This window comes from Rhineura floridana, chromosome 4, assembly GCF_030035675.1.
Source record: "Rhineura floridana isolate rRhiFlo1 chromosome 4, rRhiFlo1.hap2, whole genome shotgun sequence".
Classification (NCBI taxonomy): Eukaryota; Metazoa; Chordata; class Lepidosauria; order Squamata; family Rhineuridae; genus Rhineura; species Rhineura floridana.
Genome location: NC_084483.1, coordinates 161,775,649 through 161,790,073, shown reverse-complemented (window position 1 = coordinate 161,790,073; position 14,425 = coordinate 161,775,649). Strand labels below are relative to the sequence as shown.

Sequence of the window (14,425 nt, the reverse complement as noted above, 5' to 3'; positions counted from 1 at the left end):
CACAATGCCTAGAGACACTGTTCTCAACATTCCACAGGCCCCAGAAAGTCAGTGTGGGAGTCCCCCAAATATGTAAAAATCATAAGGTAGCCCTCTTTTACTCTCACACTGATTGGTATCAGACCACCCAAGTTCAGCATTAGAGGGCTTATGATGATCTGTGTGTGTCGAGCATCAAGTGTAAAAACGTGAGTATGTCCGAATGCTAACATATACATATATATGTCAGTAGTCCCTTATTTAAAAAGCAACCTATAAACTAAGGTATAACAATGTTAAATGTGAACAGCATGTCAATCACACTCTTTCCCTCCAAACCTAACACAAATTGTTGGAAAAAAATGTATATGCTTTTGCTTTTCTACACATGCTATAGTTTAAAATGGAAATTTTGTTGAGCTGAATGAGAGTGGGTTGGCATTTTCACTTAGTTTTCCAGTGGTTTGGCTGTATTAATAATGCAACAGAGGCAGGATATCCTCCAAGTACATTACTTAAAGAAAAAAAGGTTTTTATTAGCATTACAATGAGTCCTGCTCACAACTAAAAATATATTTGGTGGTTAGAAAATAATTGGTTGATTTTCAGCATTTCATCATATTTACAGGCTAAGATGTTTATGGCTGTTAATTCCCCCCCCCTTTTTTTTCTATTCTATGCTGCACGGATTAACCAGAATCCTCAACTGGTTGCAGTTTACAATGGATTATTTTTAGCACTATTATTCAAAAATATGTTCTAAATTAGAAAATTATACTTAACTGTTTGGTTTTAGCTGAATATACGATGCTTCTTTTGGTGTGTGTTTTTAAAGCGTTTCTAGCATTAGCTAGAAAGAATTTGATATTACAAGAGATTTAAAATGCTGAAAAAGTTGTGAGATGATTTGGCTCTCCATATTTTCCATAACGATCTGCTTTTTTTTAAAGTTTAAAAAAATGGGGTGGGCCTGTTAGCATCAGCTTGGCTGCTTACAATTATGTGGATAAATTTGGTTTGTTCCAGCAAATACATTCTGCTTTGTCAGCTATGCTGAAAGAAGACCGAAGCAATGTGGTCTGCAGAAGCTGGTAGTTCTTGGCAGGCTGGTGAACTACTGAACGATTTCACTAAATGCTGCATACCCATGACGATAATTAATGGACAGAATTAGGCACTGAAATGGAACAGGATAGATTTATAGCCTCTGGCAGCCAAAACTCTTTTGGGCCAGGCCCTCTGTTTATTGATTACAAGGGAGCGAAGTCACCAAATGTCTTTTAATATGTTATATTCTGCAAGAAGGCATACCCATTTGCAGCAGGTTTGGTATTTTCTGCCTCCCATGGTGACTACTTCACCATTAAGACTTCTGAAAGCTCAGTTGCTCTCTGCACTATCGTTTTCAGTGCCTCCGACTGATTGAGCACTGCTATTCCTAACTTATTTAAAAATATTCCAAGCCACTATTATGCAATTTCACATCGGTCCAGATTTTTGTATGTGGTTAGCGGAATGCACAGACCATGACAAAGTTAAAATTACTTCAAGGAGGCCTTTATAGGCTTTTTGATAATGCCATTGCAACTTAAAAAAAACTTAAAGGGTAGAGTTGCTAAATGAAATGTCAGTTGGCAATACCATGAAGCTTTTGTGGTTGCTTATATGGATTATATGGAGCTGAAATGTTTCTGATGCATATCCATTTTGTAGCAGGGAAATGCAACTCATTGTGCTGAGGATCACTTTCACATTTTTACTAATTCAAGGAGGAATACATCATTACATTAATTATAGGAAAACATTCTGCTACAATTTCAACTCAGTGTGATATTTTTAATCCACTCAATGCATCCACTTTTTTCTAATTTATGACTTGTACTATGCCTTTTTTCTTTCTTCTCTCTTGGTAGCACCACAATTTTATTTGAACTCCCATCTGTCACCTTCCTTTTTCTCCATCACCACACCCTACAGTGTTCCCTGCCCCTCTCTCACCTACTACCCCTTCTTATCTCATCTTTCTCTTCAGCCCCATCCCACTGAAGGTCTCTGTTCCTTCATCTTACATTGGTACTCCACGACTTAACTTGTCATCAGAAAGCAGACATCAGGAGGCAGCTGATCAGGGCTTCTCATTTGCCCAGACGAGCTCATGGGGGAAGCAATTTGGATCATGGCTATGGTGCAGGACTAAAAGAGTCTGACTACCCCTCCCCCAATCCAAATCATAGCCACCCCCAGCTGCTTTTTGAAGTAAATTATATTAGGAGTTCCAATCATGATACTCCAATGCAGCATGTAGTTTGGTCCTCAGATTACCCATTTTCTCTCTCCACATGATAGTAGGCTCCCTTCTGTTAGCGACACCCTCAGCTAGTTCCCTTTCCTTATTTCAGATTTCTTCTTCTCTTTTTCTACCCCTCCCGACTCAGAAGCCCAAGCCACATGAAATATACATGTAACAACAGTATGACAGTCTATTTACATGAGGGAAAGTGCCTTTTGTTGGGGACAATCTGGTGCAGAGATGAGATGGGAGAAGGGGACTTCTCATCTATATGCGCTATCATGCTATTTTCCCCCACTCCAGATTGCAGCTCAATAAAACACATTTGCATGATTTTAAATGCATGTTTTCCCACATCTAAAACCTTCCAGGGCAAGCCACATAAAAAGAGAAGGTGGCAGAAGAGTTAAATATTCCATCTGTAAGTCATCACTCTGCTCCCAGTTGGCCGAACGGGAAGTCAACTCCCCCACCTAAATGGGGCATCAGGCAACATTATACATTTACATGTAAAGTATAGTTTTAGCCTCCATAGAATGGCAACAGCAGAAAAAACCTCTACTGTTCCAGCAAATTATATTGTGAGGGAATCTCAGGCACAGATAGTTCATCTAAATGCACATCAGATGGGCTGCAGCAGACCGGAAAGACTGTAACTCCACTACACTCCTCTGAATCAAGGGAGAGCCAAAGCAACACCGATGAAATGATACAGGCATTCCATTTTTCACCTTCATTTTTGATATTTCATCAAAAAAGTAGAAAAGGACTTCAAACAATGGACATCTTGAATTTCACTAGGGGGCTGGAAATGGACAGGAGGGAGGGGGGCGAGGCCCAACCTAAAAAAAATCTCTATATTATAAATTTATGTGCAGTAGAATGGAATATCTTGCCCTATTACACTGCCAAACAAGTCTCTGCAAGTTTTTCTCTAGCAGTGCACACAATATATAATAACCCTGCCTACGGGGCCAAGGTCTAGTACTTTTCCCAGGTCCCTTGATCTCCTTCTATGCCCTCCTAGTTCAAGGAAAACAGTAAGGTCTAGAACAAATACAGGGAAAAGAGATTATATGTGAAACCAAATCCTTATATTTCTAATGTGATGATTTCACTTAAATTAGATTTGTGCTGTGATGATTCTGAATGTTCTGTGCTACACAGTTTGATTTTAAAGAAATTTGCTTTGCATAAACTGCCTCATACCAAGTTAGACCTTGGTCTGTCCAGCAAAGTACTAGTTATACTGAACAGTAATGGCCTGTTAAGGCCTCAGACTGGAATATTTGCCAGCCATGCAATTTTAGATTATTTAGCTGAAGATGCACATGCCAAAGATGTGCTCTACTAATTACATATAGGTCTCATCTTTTCTACTATAACAATACCAATAAAAGTACAGCTATACACCCATAGTAGTAGTAGTAGTAGTAGTTATAAATTTATATCCCAACCTTCTTCCCAAAGGCAGCCAGGGCAGCAAACAGACAACAAAGCACTAAAAACATGTTAAAAACAAAACATCTTAAAAACATGTTTAAAAACAATTCCAATTCAGATGCAGACTGGAATAAGGTGTATATTTAAAAGCAGATAAAGGGAAGATTAGGAGACATGGGGGTGGGACAGATTCAAGACTAGATGCAGTCAGTCAGTCTGTGAGTACTCGTGTAAAACATGCTGGGTGCTCATAGGTGGAGTGAGATCTCCATGGGTGTACTGCTCAACTGATATATGGCACCATGAACCTGTACCCTATTACATTCAACTGCACTGCAAACTTTTCTCTAGTAGCATACACAACATGTAGTGGTCCTGCCTGTTGATATTTCATTCTATGGTCTGCTAGTTCATCAGTTTTTCATGCTAGTAGCAGAAAAAAGTGGCTGTCAATGTCAGAATAAACAGTACTGATTCAATATTAGGAGATGTTAACACCCACATCCACTAATCTTGCAAGGATCCCAGTGCGCAGAGCACTCTTTTGCATGTGCTCTGCTCATTTGGTAAGGCAATTGGCTAGATCTGGGCCTATGCATCTGCCTGCATGCATGTATCTTAACTGGAGTGGTAAAATAAGTTTGGAAAAAGAACGATGCTCCTAATAATATGGCAGTTTTGTAAGAGGCAAAGAAATGAATTTCTGTTTGTGTTTTTCAATAAATGTATTGTTTAAAAGAAGTTCTGACTCCACTATAACATTTTCCCATGCATCTCTGCCCTGTTATGTTTTGACTTTTCAACTTCAGTACCCATGGCAACATCCAACCAAAATAAATATGCCAGTGCTCTCAAGAGCTCTTCAGTAAAACCCAGCAATTGACTGTCAGACTAAAAAATGTGAGTCACCTCAAAACAACAGGCCAAAATATGTGCACTTTGGGAATAAAAAGGGAGAGCTGAAGAAAACGAGCCCCCATATGAGGCACACATTGGCTTTTCAAGGCAACTACTAAAAGCTGAGATAGTAAATGAATTATAATCTGTTTCAATACAGATAGCAAAAACCTCATACCTAGAGATCCAGGGTATGTGCAGAAACTGTTCACACAGGAAATAAAAGATTTAAATTTGACATTTCAGAATTATGCCAATTAGCAACAGTGCAACCACAGTATAGGCAATCACATTCTGAGAATTCATATTAGCAAAACCATATCGAATTAGCATCATTGTCCTCTAGGGGCCAGTGTTGTTGCATTGAAGGAAAAGCCAAACACTTCTCTTCTGAACGAAACAACAATGGACTGAAATCTGGGAAAGGTACCATTTTTCATCTAACTACTCTACAGATCAGAAGAGACCATTCAAGTTCAGCCAACTGCAGTAAGCAGAGTTCACAGTTTCTAATTCACAGGTTCAGATTGCAGGCACAAGGTATCGCCTATGAACAGTTCCTTTGAATCTGTAATATGTGTAAATCACTAACCTAACAACTCATGCAAGACAAGCTTTCAAGATTGACTACAGGGCTCACAGACAGACCAAGAAGCAATCCAAACCTTCTCACATTGCATATCCAGGCACAGTGGACTTTTACAGTTGCAGCCACCTCCCTGGAAAATGTAACAAGTCAAACTATCTTTTAGATATCTTACTACCCTTTTCAGAGAAGACTGCAAAACCTGTTACACCCAGACAGGCAAAGTCTTGTATAACTTATTTTTTCCACACATTAAACCCCGGACTCTTATCCCACTGCTAATGGCAAGTGAGATGGTCCCTCGAGCTGCTGTGAATCAGCATAAACAATACTGTGCCAGATGGACCAATGGTCTTACTCTGTAAAAGGCGACTTCCTTTGCTTGTAGGTGTAACTGGAGTATTACTATGAATGAAGCATTAACTTTATCTGTAGCCACATCCACTTTCCCCCACTGCTTAGAAGGGTTAAACCACTTCCATGCTGATCAGCAGTGATCAAATAAACAGTAGGGAAAAGGAGGCTGCAGTCACACCGTCTTTTCTCCATTTTCCCAGCTGACTGGCAGATCAAATTAAACAATGAGTTGCTTGTGGCCTGTGGATAACAGGTTGCCCACTTCTGAACTAGATATGGGAAACAAAGGACGTGTTTACTGGTAAGTACACATATTGGCTAGAGAATGTACAAAATGCAGTTGAGATATATATTCCCCAAGGCCTCCTAGAGATTATACCCAGTTCCTAGAGAATGTACACAAAATATGCACAATCCCCAAGGCCTGTTGGAAGGTATGCATGTATGAAAACCTGGAAATGTGCCCAATTCTCTCTTCATGGACAGGTTATGTGCACATTTTCCATGAATCTTTATCTAAGTTGATTTGCAATAAGCTTAATCAAAACAAAGTTACAATCAGCTAGCTATCTTGGTCAATCTCTTTTCGGTACTATTATTTTCCTAGAATTTCTTGACTTACCATGACAGCACAATGCATCGCCTGATTGGTCTCTCAGGGCCAAGCTGGATATTATACTGCAAATATGTCTCCTGCCTTTTCCCCGCTCTTTAAATCAAAAGCTGCTGCAGGAGCATTACATCCAAGTAAAAAAAGATAGGCTGGAGGGCTGCTTAATTCTTGCTGTTTTACTGCTCAAAATCCACCCCCCAGCTGTTTTTCCACACATGAGAAAAACTATATTGTAGTTTATATAAACCAGCTTTGGATGTTTGGCGAAATAATCACACAGACGACTGTGCTTTAATTATACTGCCAACATCCTGATGTGTATATCACTGTGATCTTAAAAGTTTTTGTACAATAGGAATTAAGATATTTTCTAGACAGTGTAAAAATTTCAAATAGTAGCAAAGTGAACACACACACAAAAAGCCAACACTTCTCTCTCGTTTCATGATATGAACATTTTTAACAGAGGTTTTCAGAACATTGGCAAAATAAGAACGTTTCCTGCTGTACATCCCGTCTTGTAACTACAGAAAATAAAATTCTTCTGTAAGTTACTGAGACCACTGAGTTACGAGGACAAGTCAGTACTCATTTCTCAGTACCTGAGTAAAATATTTTAAATTAATTCTAAAGAAAACACCAAGTGGGACAGATCTGCCTTACTATGCTGCTTGTCAGACACTACACATGTCTCATACAGGAGATTGACCTATTATGGCCAAAATGCTTTTATCATGGCACATAATTGGTTCATTCCCTGGCCTGCCCCATTTCTTCCATTTTTATGCCATGCTGCAGTTTTGCATAGTAAGTGCATCTAGCTGTGATGGTCTTTGCCAATGCAATAATGCCAATTCAACACAGTCATATGGGACTCATCAAGATTTACAGAACTCCTTTTTTAATGTTACAAGAATCCATGTGAACCTCAGGTAATTTTTTAAGGATTTTCTATACAAAGTATTACATTGTGAGTTGGTCCACTAAGCAACTGCCTTCTTTTCTGAAGGCCTTCTTTAGACTCATTTCTGTAGGAATGACAATGGAGGCAAATACCAAGTTCTTCCATTTCTTTAAACAACATAATGGAATATAAGGCATTACTTCACTGCAGCGGTGTGCCAAACCACCAATTCCAGCACGGATAATAGCAGAGTCTGCAGAGCCAATTCATTCCGTGATTATATGAAAAGCAGAATGCTATTAAGAGCTCTGGTTCAGCAAACACTGAGCCTATTTGGATCAGCTGTAAAAACAACAGTATTTCAATGAGCCAGCCCTAAAACAAATTCAAATCTAGGACTGCCACCTGCATTGCCTTATAGTTCCTCTGTACATAAAGTCTGTTCCTTGTGCTGTGTTACTGTGGAATAAGAGCAGGATAGGATACAGGATTTCTAGCCTTGCTACAAAGCATGCCCTTCTGCCCCTTGCAATGAGGCAGCTGTAAGTCATCCATATGAAGCAAAGCAGGACCACCCAAGGTGGGTGGGCAGAGTCACTTCAAATTTTTGCCAGCCTTGAGCTACAAGTTTTTTAGTTAGCTATTGCAGCCCATACATACTTTTGGATTAGTTTTCTACTTTGTTATATGCCACCTCAACAGCTTTATTAAAGGGCAACCTTTAGGATCTCCTTGATCTCTTGGCAGCTTTCAATACTACTGACCATGGTATCCTTCTGCAGCATCTCAAGGAGGTAGGGGTTTGCAGCACTGTGCTTCAGTGTTCCGCTCCTACCCCAGATACACTTCCAGAAAGTAGTTATAGGAGGCTCTTCAGGGTTCCATCTTGTCCCCAATGGTTTTTAACATCTATATGAAGTCACTGGGAGCTGTTATCAGGAGATGTGAAGTGTCATCAATATGCAGATGACACCAGTCTCTATCTACCTGTTCCATTTGAATCAGGAGAAGGGGGGCTCAGAGGTGGTGATGGGCTGGATTGTGGGCCAATAATAAGACAAATCTTGAAAAAAACAGGTGTTGTGTGTCCTGAGTTCTCATGTCTGGAAGGTGGGGAGATAGCCTGTGCTGTATGGATTGCACTCCTCTAGAAGGAGCAGGTCCACAGCTTGGGGTGCTTCTGGATTCAACATGGTCCCTGGGTGCTCAGGTGGCCTCAGTGGCTAGGAATGCCTTTTCCCAGTTCTGGCTGGTTCACTAGCCATGGCCCCTTTTGAACAGGCATGACTTGGCCACGGTACTGGACTGCCTTGAAGACAACTCGGAAACTTCAACTGGTCCAAAATGCAGCAGCCAGGTTACTGGATGTGGTTCCATTTAGATCCCATATAAAACCCTGTTTTAAAACAGTTGCATTGGTTGTCTGTTTGTTTCCAGGCACTAAACAACTTATGCCACAAATATCTGAAAGACTACCTCCTTCCCTACAGAACTTCTCGGGTGTTAAGATCAGCAGAGGGGGCCCTCTTGGTAGTTTCACCATCCATAGAGGCAGGGAGGGGTGTGTGTGTGTGAGTGTGTGCGTGCATGCATGCATGAGACAGAGAGAGAGAGAGAGAGAGAGAAGAGGGCATTCTCTGTGGCAGCCCCTATGTTGTGGAACTCTTTCCCTACAGAGGTGCATCTGGCAACTTCAATGTACAGTTTACGGCGAATGCTGAAGGAGAGAGGGGAAGTCCTGCTGCATGAGCAGAAATCCTTGTGTTGACAGGATGCACTAAATGGATGCCACCGTTTGTATTATAAAATGTTTAATCTGATTTATTAGATTTATCAAAGCAAGTAGCAAAACCATTAGTAGATTAAAAAGCAGTAAACAAATATATTATCTATTAATACTTCTGAATACCAGTTGCTGGGCATCAGAAGTGATAGGTCACTATTGTGCTCATGTCCTGTTTGCAGGCTTCCCATAGGCATCTAGTTGGCCACTGTGAAAACAGAATCCTGGACTGGACAGGTCTGTAGTCTGATCTGTCTGATCCAACAGGCTCTTTTTATGTTCTATTAATAAAGTATTGAAGTTTATCAATCAAGACGGGAAACCTGGCCCAGTTTACATACAAAATTACAAACATTTGTCTCTGAAAAATCAACAGATGTCTCTCAGTATTCTTGGGTAATTCAGTCTCCTAAATAAGCTAGTAGTGTATTCCCCCAGGCCATCCCACGAGATTCCATGTCACAATGTTTTATGAAAAGGTACCATTTCTCACATATCATCTTAGCAATCCAATCCATATGAGAATAGCTTATTTTCAAAGAGTTGTGTAAATATATACTATCCTTAGAAAACAATTCCTCTACGACTTGCTGTAAATAGTGAATAAGTTCAATTCACTAGAGGATAGTGAGAATCTACTAGATGTTACCGTAGAGTTCTGCAAACGTAGAAACAGATGGCAACTGCCTTAGGTCAAAACTGATTTGACCAAGTACAAATGCTGCAGCCCTGAATTGTGAGATTGCTAGCTTAAAAAAAAGGTTTGGAACCCAAACAGAAGAAGCAGAGATGGATCAGCAGCTGTCGCTTCAAGAACAGTCCTCCTTGAGAATATACTTGCTGTGAATTCCAGTAATACCTGTGAGAAACTGCAGCAGCAAAAGTTTAACTGTGATTTATTATAGAGGTCAAGCATTTATAAATAGAGGCTGCTATGCTAAGGAAAAGTATCTATTAGTGTGGTTTTAAGACTGATGTAAACCTCAGCAAATAAAGCACTAGTAAGGCTCAATCATTTTACCTTAGTGAACATAAGGCCATTGCTAATGCTTAATACAAAAAGGAGAGCATAACTCACTTCTGAAGGTTATTACTTCAGATTCTCTCTTAGTATTTTTACGGTTCATATAACAGTGGCATTTATAATAAAACAGGTAATTCATTCACACGACAGCTCGCAATACAGATTAATCAGGGTTCTTGACAAATGAAATTAATTTTTGCAAAGTTAAAAAAGCAATTAAACTTCTCTTGACATTTCCCCCCTATGCCACTGACCTATTTTTGGAGCTAAATAATATACTCATGCCTGAAGGGAATGCATTTCAGCCTGAGGAATGGAAAACTGCCATGAGCCAAAATTTATTCACAGAAAAGTATGAGGCATTTAAGGTTGTCATCCATGCACAAGAGAAAAAAGTGTAGGTATGATATTGAAGGCTTCACGATAACAACCTGAAAATTAACTTTCTTCATGTTCTTAATCCTGTCATCTTTCATACAGGTGTGAGAGATTGCCAATACCTTCAAGGGCAGCAAATGAATTTCTGACAGCTGCAGAAAAAAGAGCACAAGGAAGTAGAGGAATTTGTTATCCTAGTATTAATGGGGGGTTTTTTGGGGGGGTGCAAATAATAAATCTGCTAATGGTCAATTCACATAAATATTGGGGGCTTGATTGCAAAACGTACTGGGTTATGCTGTTGTCATTTGTATGTAGACTGGTGCCTCTGCTGAAAAGATTGTAAACACAAAAGTCTTTTGACAACACTACTACAAATACTTCTACTACAATGCTGTAGAGAGGAATCTGGGCTCACAGTGGAGTTATTCAGAAGATTCCTTTATTAAAAGTACATTTAACCTCTCAAGAAAAATCATCATCCTGGACTTTTAAAAAAACTGGCTGAACAAAGTGACCTGAATACATGCTCAGCCAAGTAGTAGTCAAATTAGGCCACATTCTTTGGCCATGTTTGCATTTTAGATCAATTCCTATTTGGTGCTCACTTGCTCCTTGCAGTGTTATAAACAGTAACTTATTTATTACCTCTGTCAGGTTCTGCTCACAGATTTATTGGCAGAAAAATTAACCTTTCAATGTGTTATGTAGGCTGGAATCACTTCAAAAAAAGTAGAACCATGAATGACAAATTAGTCATTTCAGCATGGAGAAACTAGCAGTGAAATTCACACTAGATGTAGTGGAAGAGTAAGATAGGGAACACAACATCTATACACTTCTCCCTTTGAATCTGAGAATAAACAATGATCATCTCTTATTGGTAGAATTCCTTTCCTTTTATTTTTATTTTCTTAAAACACACACACACACAGAAAGAAACACAAGGTAAATGGGGAGATTGCCACTACTGAAACTTACAATTTTCAGCCCAACAAAGCACTATGTCATGCTGAGTCCTACATATTGTCAGCACAGATAATGTGTAGACTCATTGAACTTAAAAAGTACATATAAAACAAGTTAGATGCATATTGACATGCTTATTAATACACAGAAATGTTTAACAAAAACCATTTGATATGCTGGCATGATTTGATATATCAAATTTGTTTTTATATGTGATGAATAAAGAAGAATGAAAATGACTAATCACTGGATTCCTGCACAAGAGCTACCTGCTTTTTTTTTCGTTTGTAGGCCTTGTCATAAAATACATTACTTTTTGAATTAGCATTATATATTTAGATTAGATACATTTATGTCTTTTTGCACACTGTGATTTTGGACAGAGGAGGGCTGGAGGGAATTAAATATCTTTCCACCAGCCATTATCCTGTTCCAAATCTCCCTTCCCCTAGCTACTTTGATCCCATGGAGTTTCAAATGTGTATTGGCAAACACAATCTAAAATTCCATGTGGAAAAGAAACTGGTTGGATACTAGTCTGAGTTGAAAAATTGCCACCAGGGAAAGCATTAAGCTCCCTCTTCAGTCCTCAAAATCACAGTATTCCAAGGTTACTACAGTAATAATAATATTTCTTAACAGTAGCACCTTGTTACATGCATTTTCATGCAATATACAGTTTGCCCCAAGGCCAGCCTTATTCAGCTATTTCCCTGCACCAGAATACTGAATTCATAGTAGAGAATTGAAACAATTTAGTTTGCATTAATGCCCATGTCTTCATTTATCAAATTACTTCATTTTTACAGACATTAGAAGTGTTACCACTCCTTAGAATATAATAACACATTTTCTTCTTGTTTAGAATGTAGAATCTATTTTTAAAGGCTTTGGGGGAGAAACCTGTTCAAAGTTATTGGTGGTGAGCTATGTTCCCCATCTAATATTATTTATTTTGAGATGGCAAGAAAGGGAAAACATATCCAAAGATCTGTTACCGTCTCTTAAATGTTCCACTATAAAAGTGAAGCCTGTAGTTCTTGGGTGCAAGACATATTCATATTTCTGAAGTCCATTCTTTTCAGCAAATTCATTACTGCGGGCTTTGGTGAAGTCTATAAAGAACATGAAAAACATTGATTAAAATCATTGTAGTGACTAAGCTTTTTAGAACATTTTAGCATCACAGAGCACATCAGTGGAGCAAGGCATCAAGGAGATTATAAAAGATTAACACCACCAGGAAATAATTATTGTTTTGCTTTCTTACATAAACATATCTTTATTCCCAATGTCCAACTTTTATTATGCAGCGTTAGGAAAAAGTTGGCTGCTGCAGAGCTTTAGGTCAAAGCTAGTCCTCAGTCCTTCATGAGCTGTAGAACTTGCCTCAGAGTTACTGTTAGCAACAGAATTTAGGGCAAATACAATGACCTTTGCAGAATTGTGTCCTAGGAACTACAGGCAAACATTCTATCTTTGGACTTTATGCCATGGAGAGGCAAACTGGTAGGGAAACTGGAAGGCATGGATTAAAATCAGATTAAAAACAAAAACACTGCAACCTTAACTAGCAGCTTGCATTACTCAAGAGACATGGGGATCTTGATTCAAAGTCCACCTGGACTCCCCCAGAAGGTTTCATCAATAGTCCCAGCAGCCATTGAGGCTGCAACTGGTCACCAGTCAGGTGGAGCTAGGGCATTAGAACAAACAAGTTCAGAAAAAATCCTTCTCAGGCATTATGATTTGACAGTATGCCAGTCTGAGCTGCTTACAGATGGGACGTATTTGAGGCATTATGCATGCCTAACATCCAGAGGCAACAGCATAAGAAGAAACAGCAGAAACCAAACTCAGTGGCTTTGAAAACAGGTGCATGCTGAAGGCCTTCACCTTCTTGTGGAAAAAATGCATTAGATCCCAAGCCAAATTCTTTTGGACACTTCATACTACCCTATCCTTTCTAGGAAATTACAGAGGTAAAATGATTATTAGCACCTAAGTAACAGTAGGCTTTGCTCAGATAACCTTACAAGCCAAAGTAAGGTGAGTATTAAAATGCTCTTCCATCCTTATTGTTTTAAATGTAAACATTCCTGACTGAATTTACACTGCACAGAAAAATATGGCAGTGACATAAAATATGGTATTTCTGGGGAAGGGACAGGTAGAGTAAAACTTCATAATCAAAATATGACCAGAATATGAAATTCTGTGTCATTAGAATGTATTCTGTCAGTGCTATTAATCTTACAAGAAAGCATTTCAGTTTTATTTCCCAACCTAAGCCTAGCTGCTATAGGCAAGTGTAAACGTTTGCATTTGGTTAATTATTTATTCTATTTCTGATTGAGCTTGTAGAAGGAGCCACTTGTTACCTGCTGTCACACAGCATTACTTCGCTTAGCAACACAATCTAAGAAAAATTGAACTTTGTGGCTCTCACACTCCAACTACCTAGCAACCAGGCAAACCAGAGTTCTGGCACTATTTCACATCTTGATTAATTCTGGGGCATTAGGACACCCCACTTGGTATATAAACAACCATTTATGTGCTAAAATAGTAGGTGCAAAGAAAAAATATTGCAGCTGTAAAATTATTCCTACATCTACTCAAACTCACTATGTTGATGATTATACTTTTCATCTTTCCTCTCAAATCTTATTCTCTTCAATTACACTGTTATCTATTAGCATCTTTATTATACTCCTAAGTCAACCTGAAACAGAGTTGGTCTTACTTTTGATGCTTCCCTTTTATTACTTTTTGTTTATCAGTAAGTAATGCCATCTCTTCCTGCAAAAATGTGTCCCTTCTCCATACCTTTTTTCACTTTGAACTACTGTAACAATACTCTTTACCCTCCTCTTGTCAATCTCTTCTCTTTTATCTAGAACTCTGCTGCCAAATAATGTCTCTAATTGTGCAGACCATGCAAATCCCTTGACTTGCTTCCTATCTTTAACTACACCAAACACAAACTCTGTGACCCGATTTTAAAATGCACCCTTTATATCCCTATGACTTTTGCTCCTCCAATTTTACCACCATCAGCTACTCTAAGATCTGCTGCTCACTCAAACATCTCTGCCCCTTTTGTTGCTCTCTCTCATCCTCCAACATGTGCTCTCACTCTGCTGTCAAGCTTTTTGTAAGTTCTTTGAACTTTTGTCATTTTTGCTTACATTTCTTTGAC

General features: G+C 39.0%; 1 protein-coding gene across 7 annotated transcripts in view; it reads right to left on the bottom strand.

Annotated features, from left to right (window-relative positions):
- The window catches only part of LCLAT1 (lysocardiolipin acyltransferase 1), a 154,674-nt gene that overhangs the window by 56,541 nt on the left and 83,708 nt on the right, over nt 1-14,425 (bottom strand). For 6 of the 7 annotated variants that reach the window (XM_061624992.1, XM_061624991.1, XM_061624989.1 and 3 more), the window contains one exon: nt 12,222-12,338. In XM_061624992.1, coding sequence (XP_061480976.1) covers nt 12,222-12,338 — 117 coding nt within the window. Of the gene's footprint in view, nt 1-10,307; nt 10,407-12,221; nt 12,339-14,425 lie in introns of those variants that run through there. The other variant, XM_061624996.1, reaches the window with a different exon arrangement.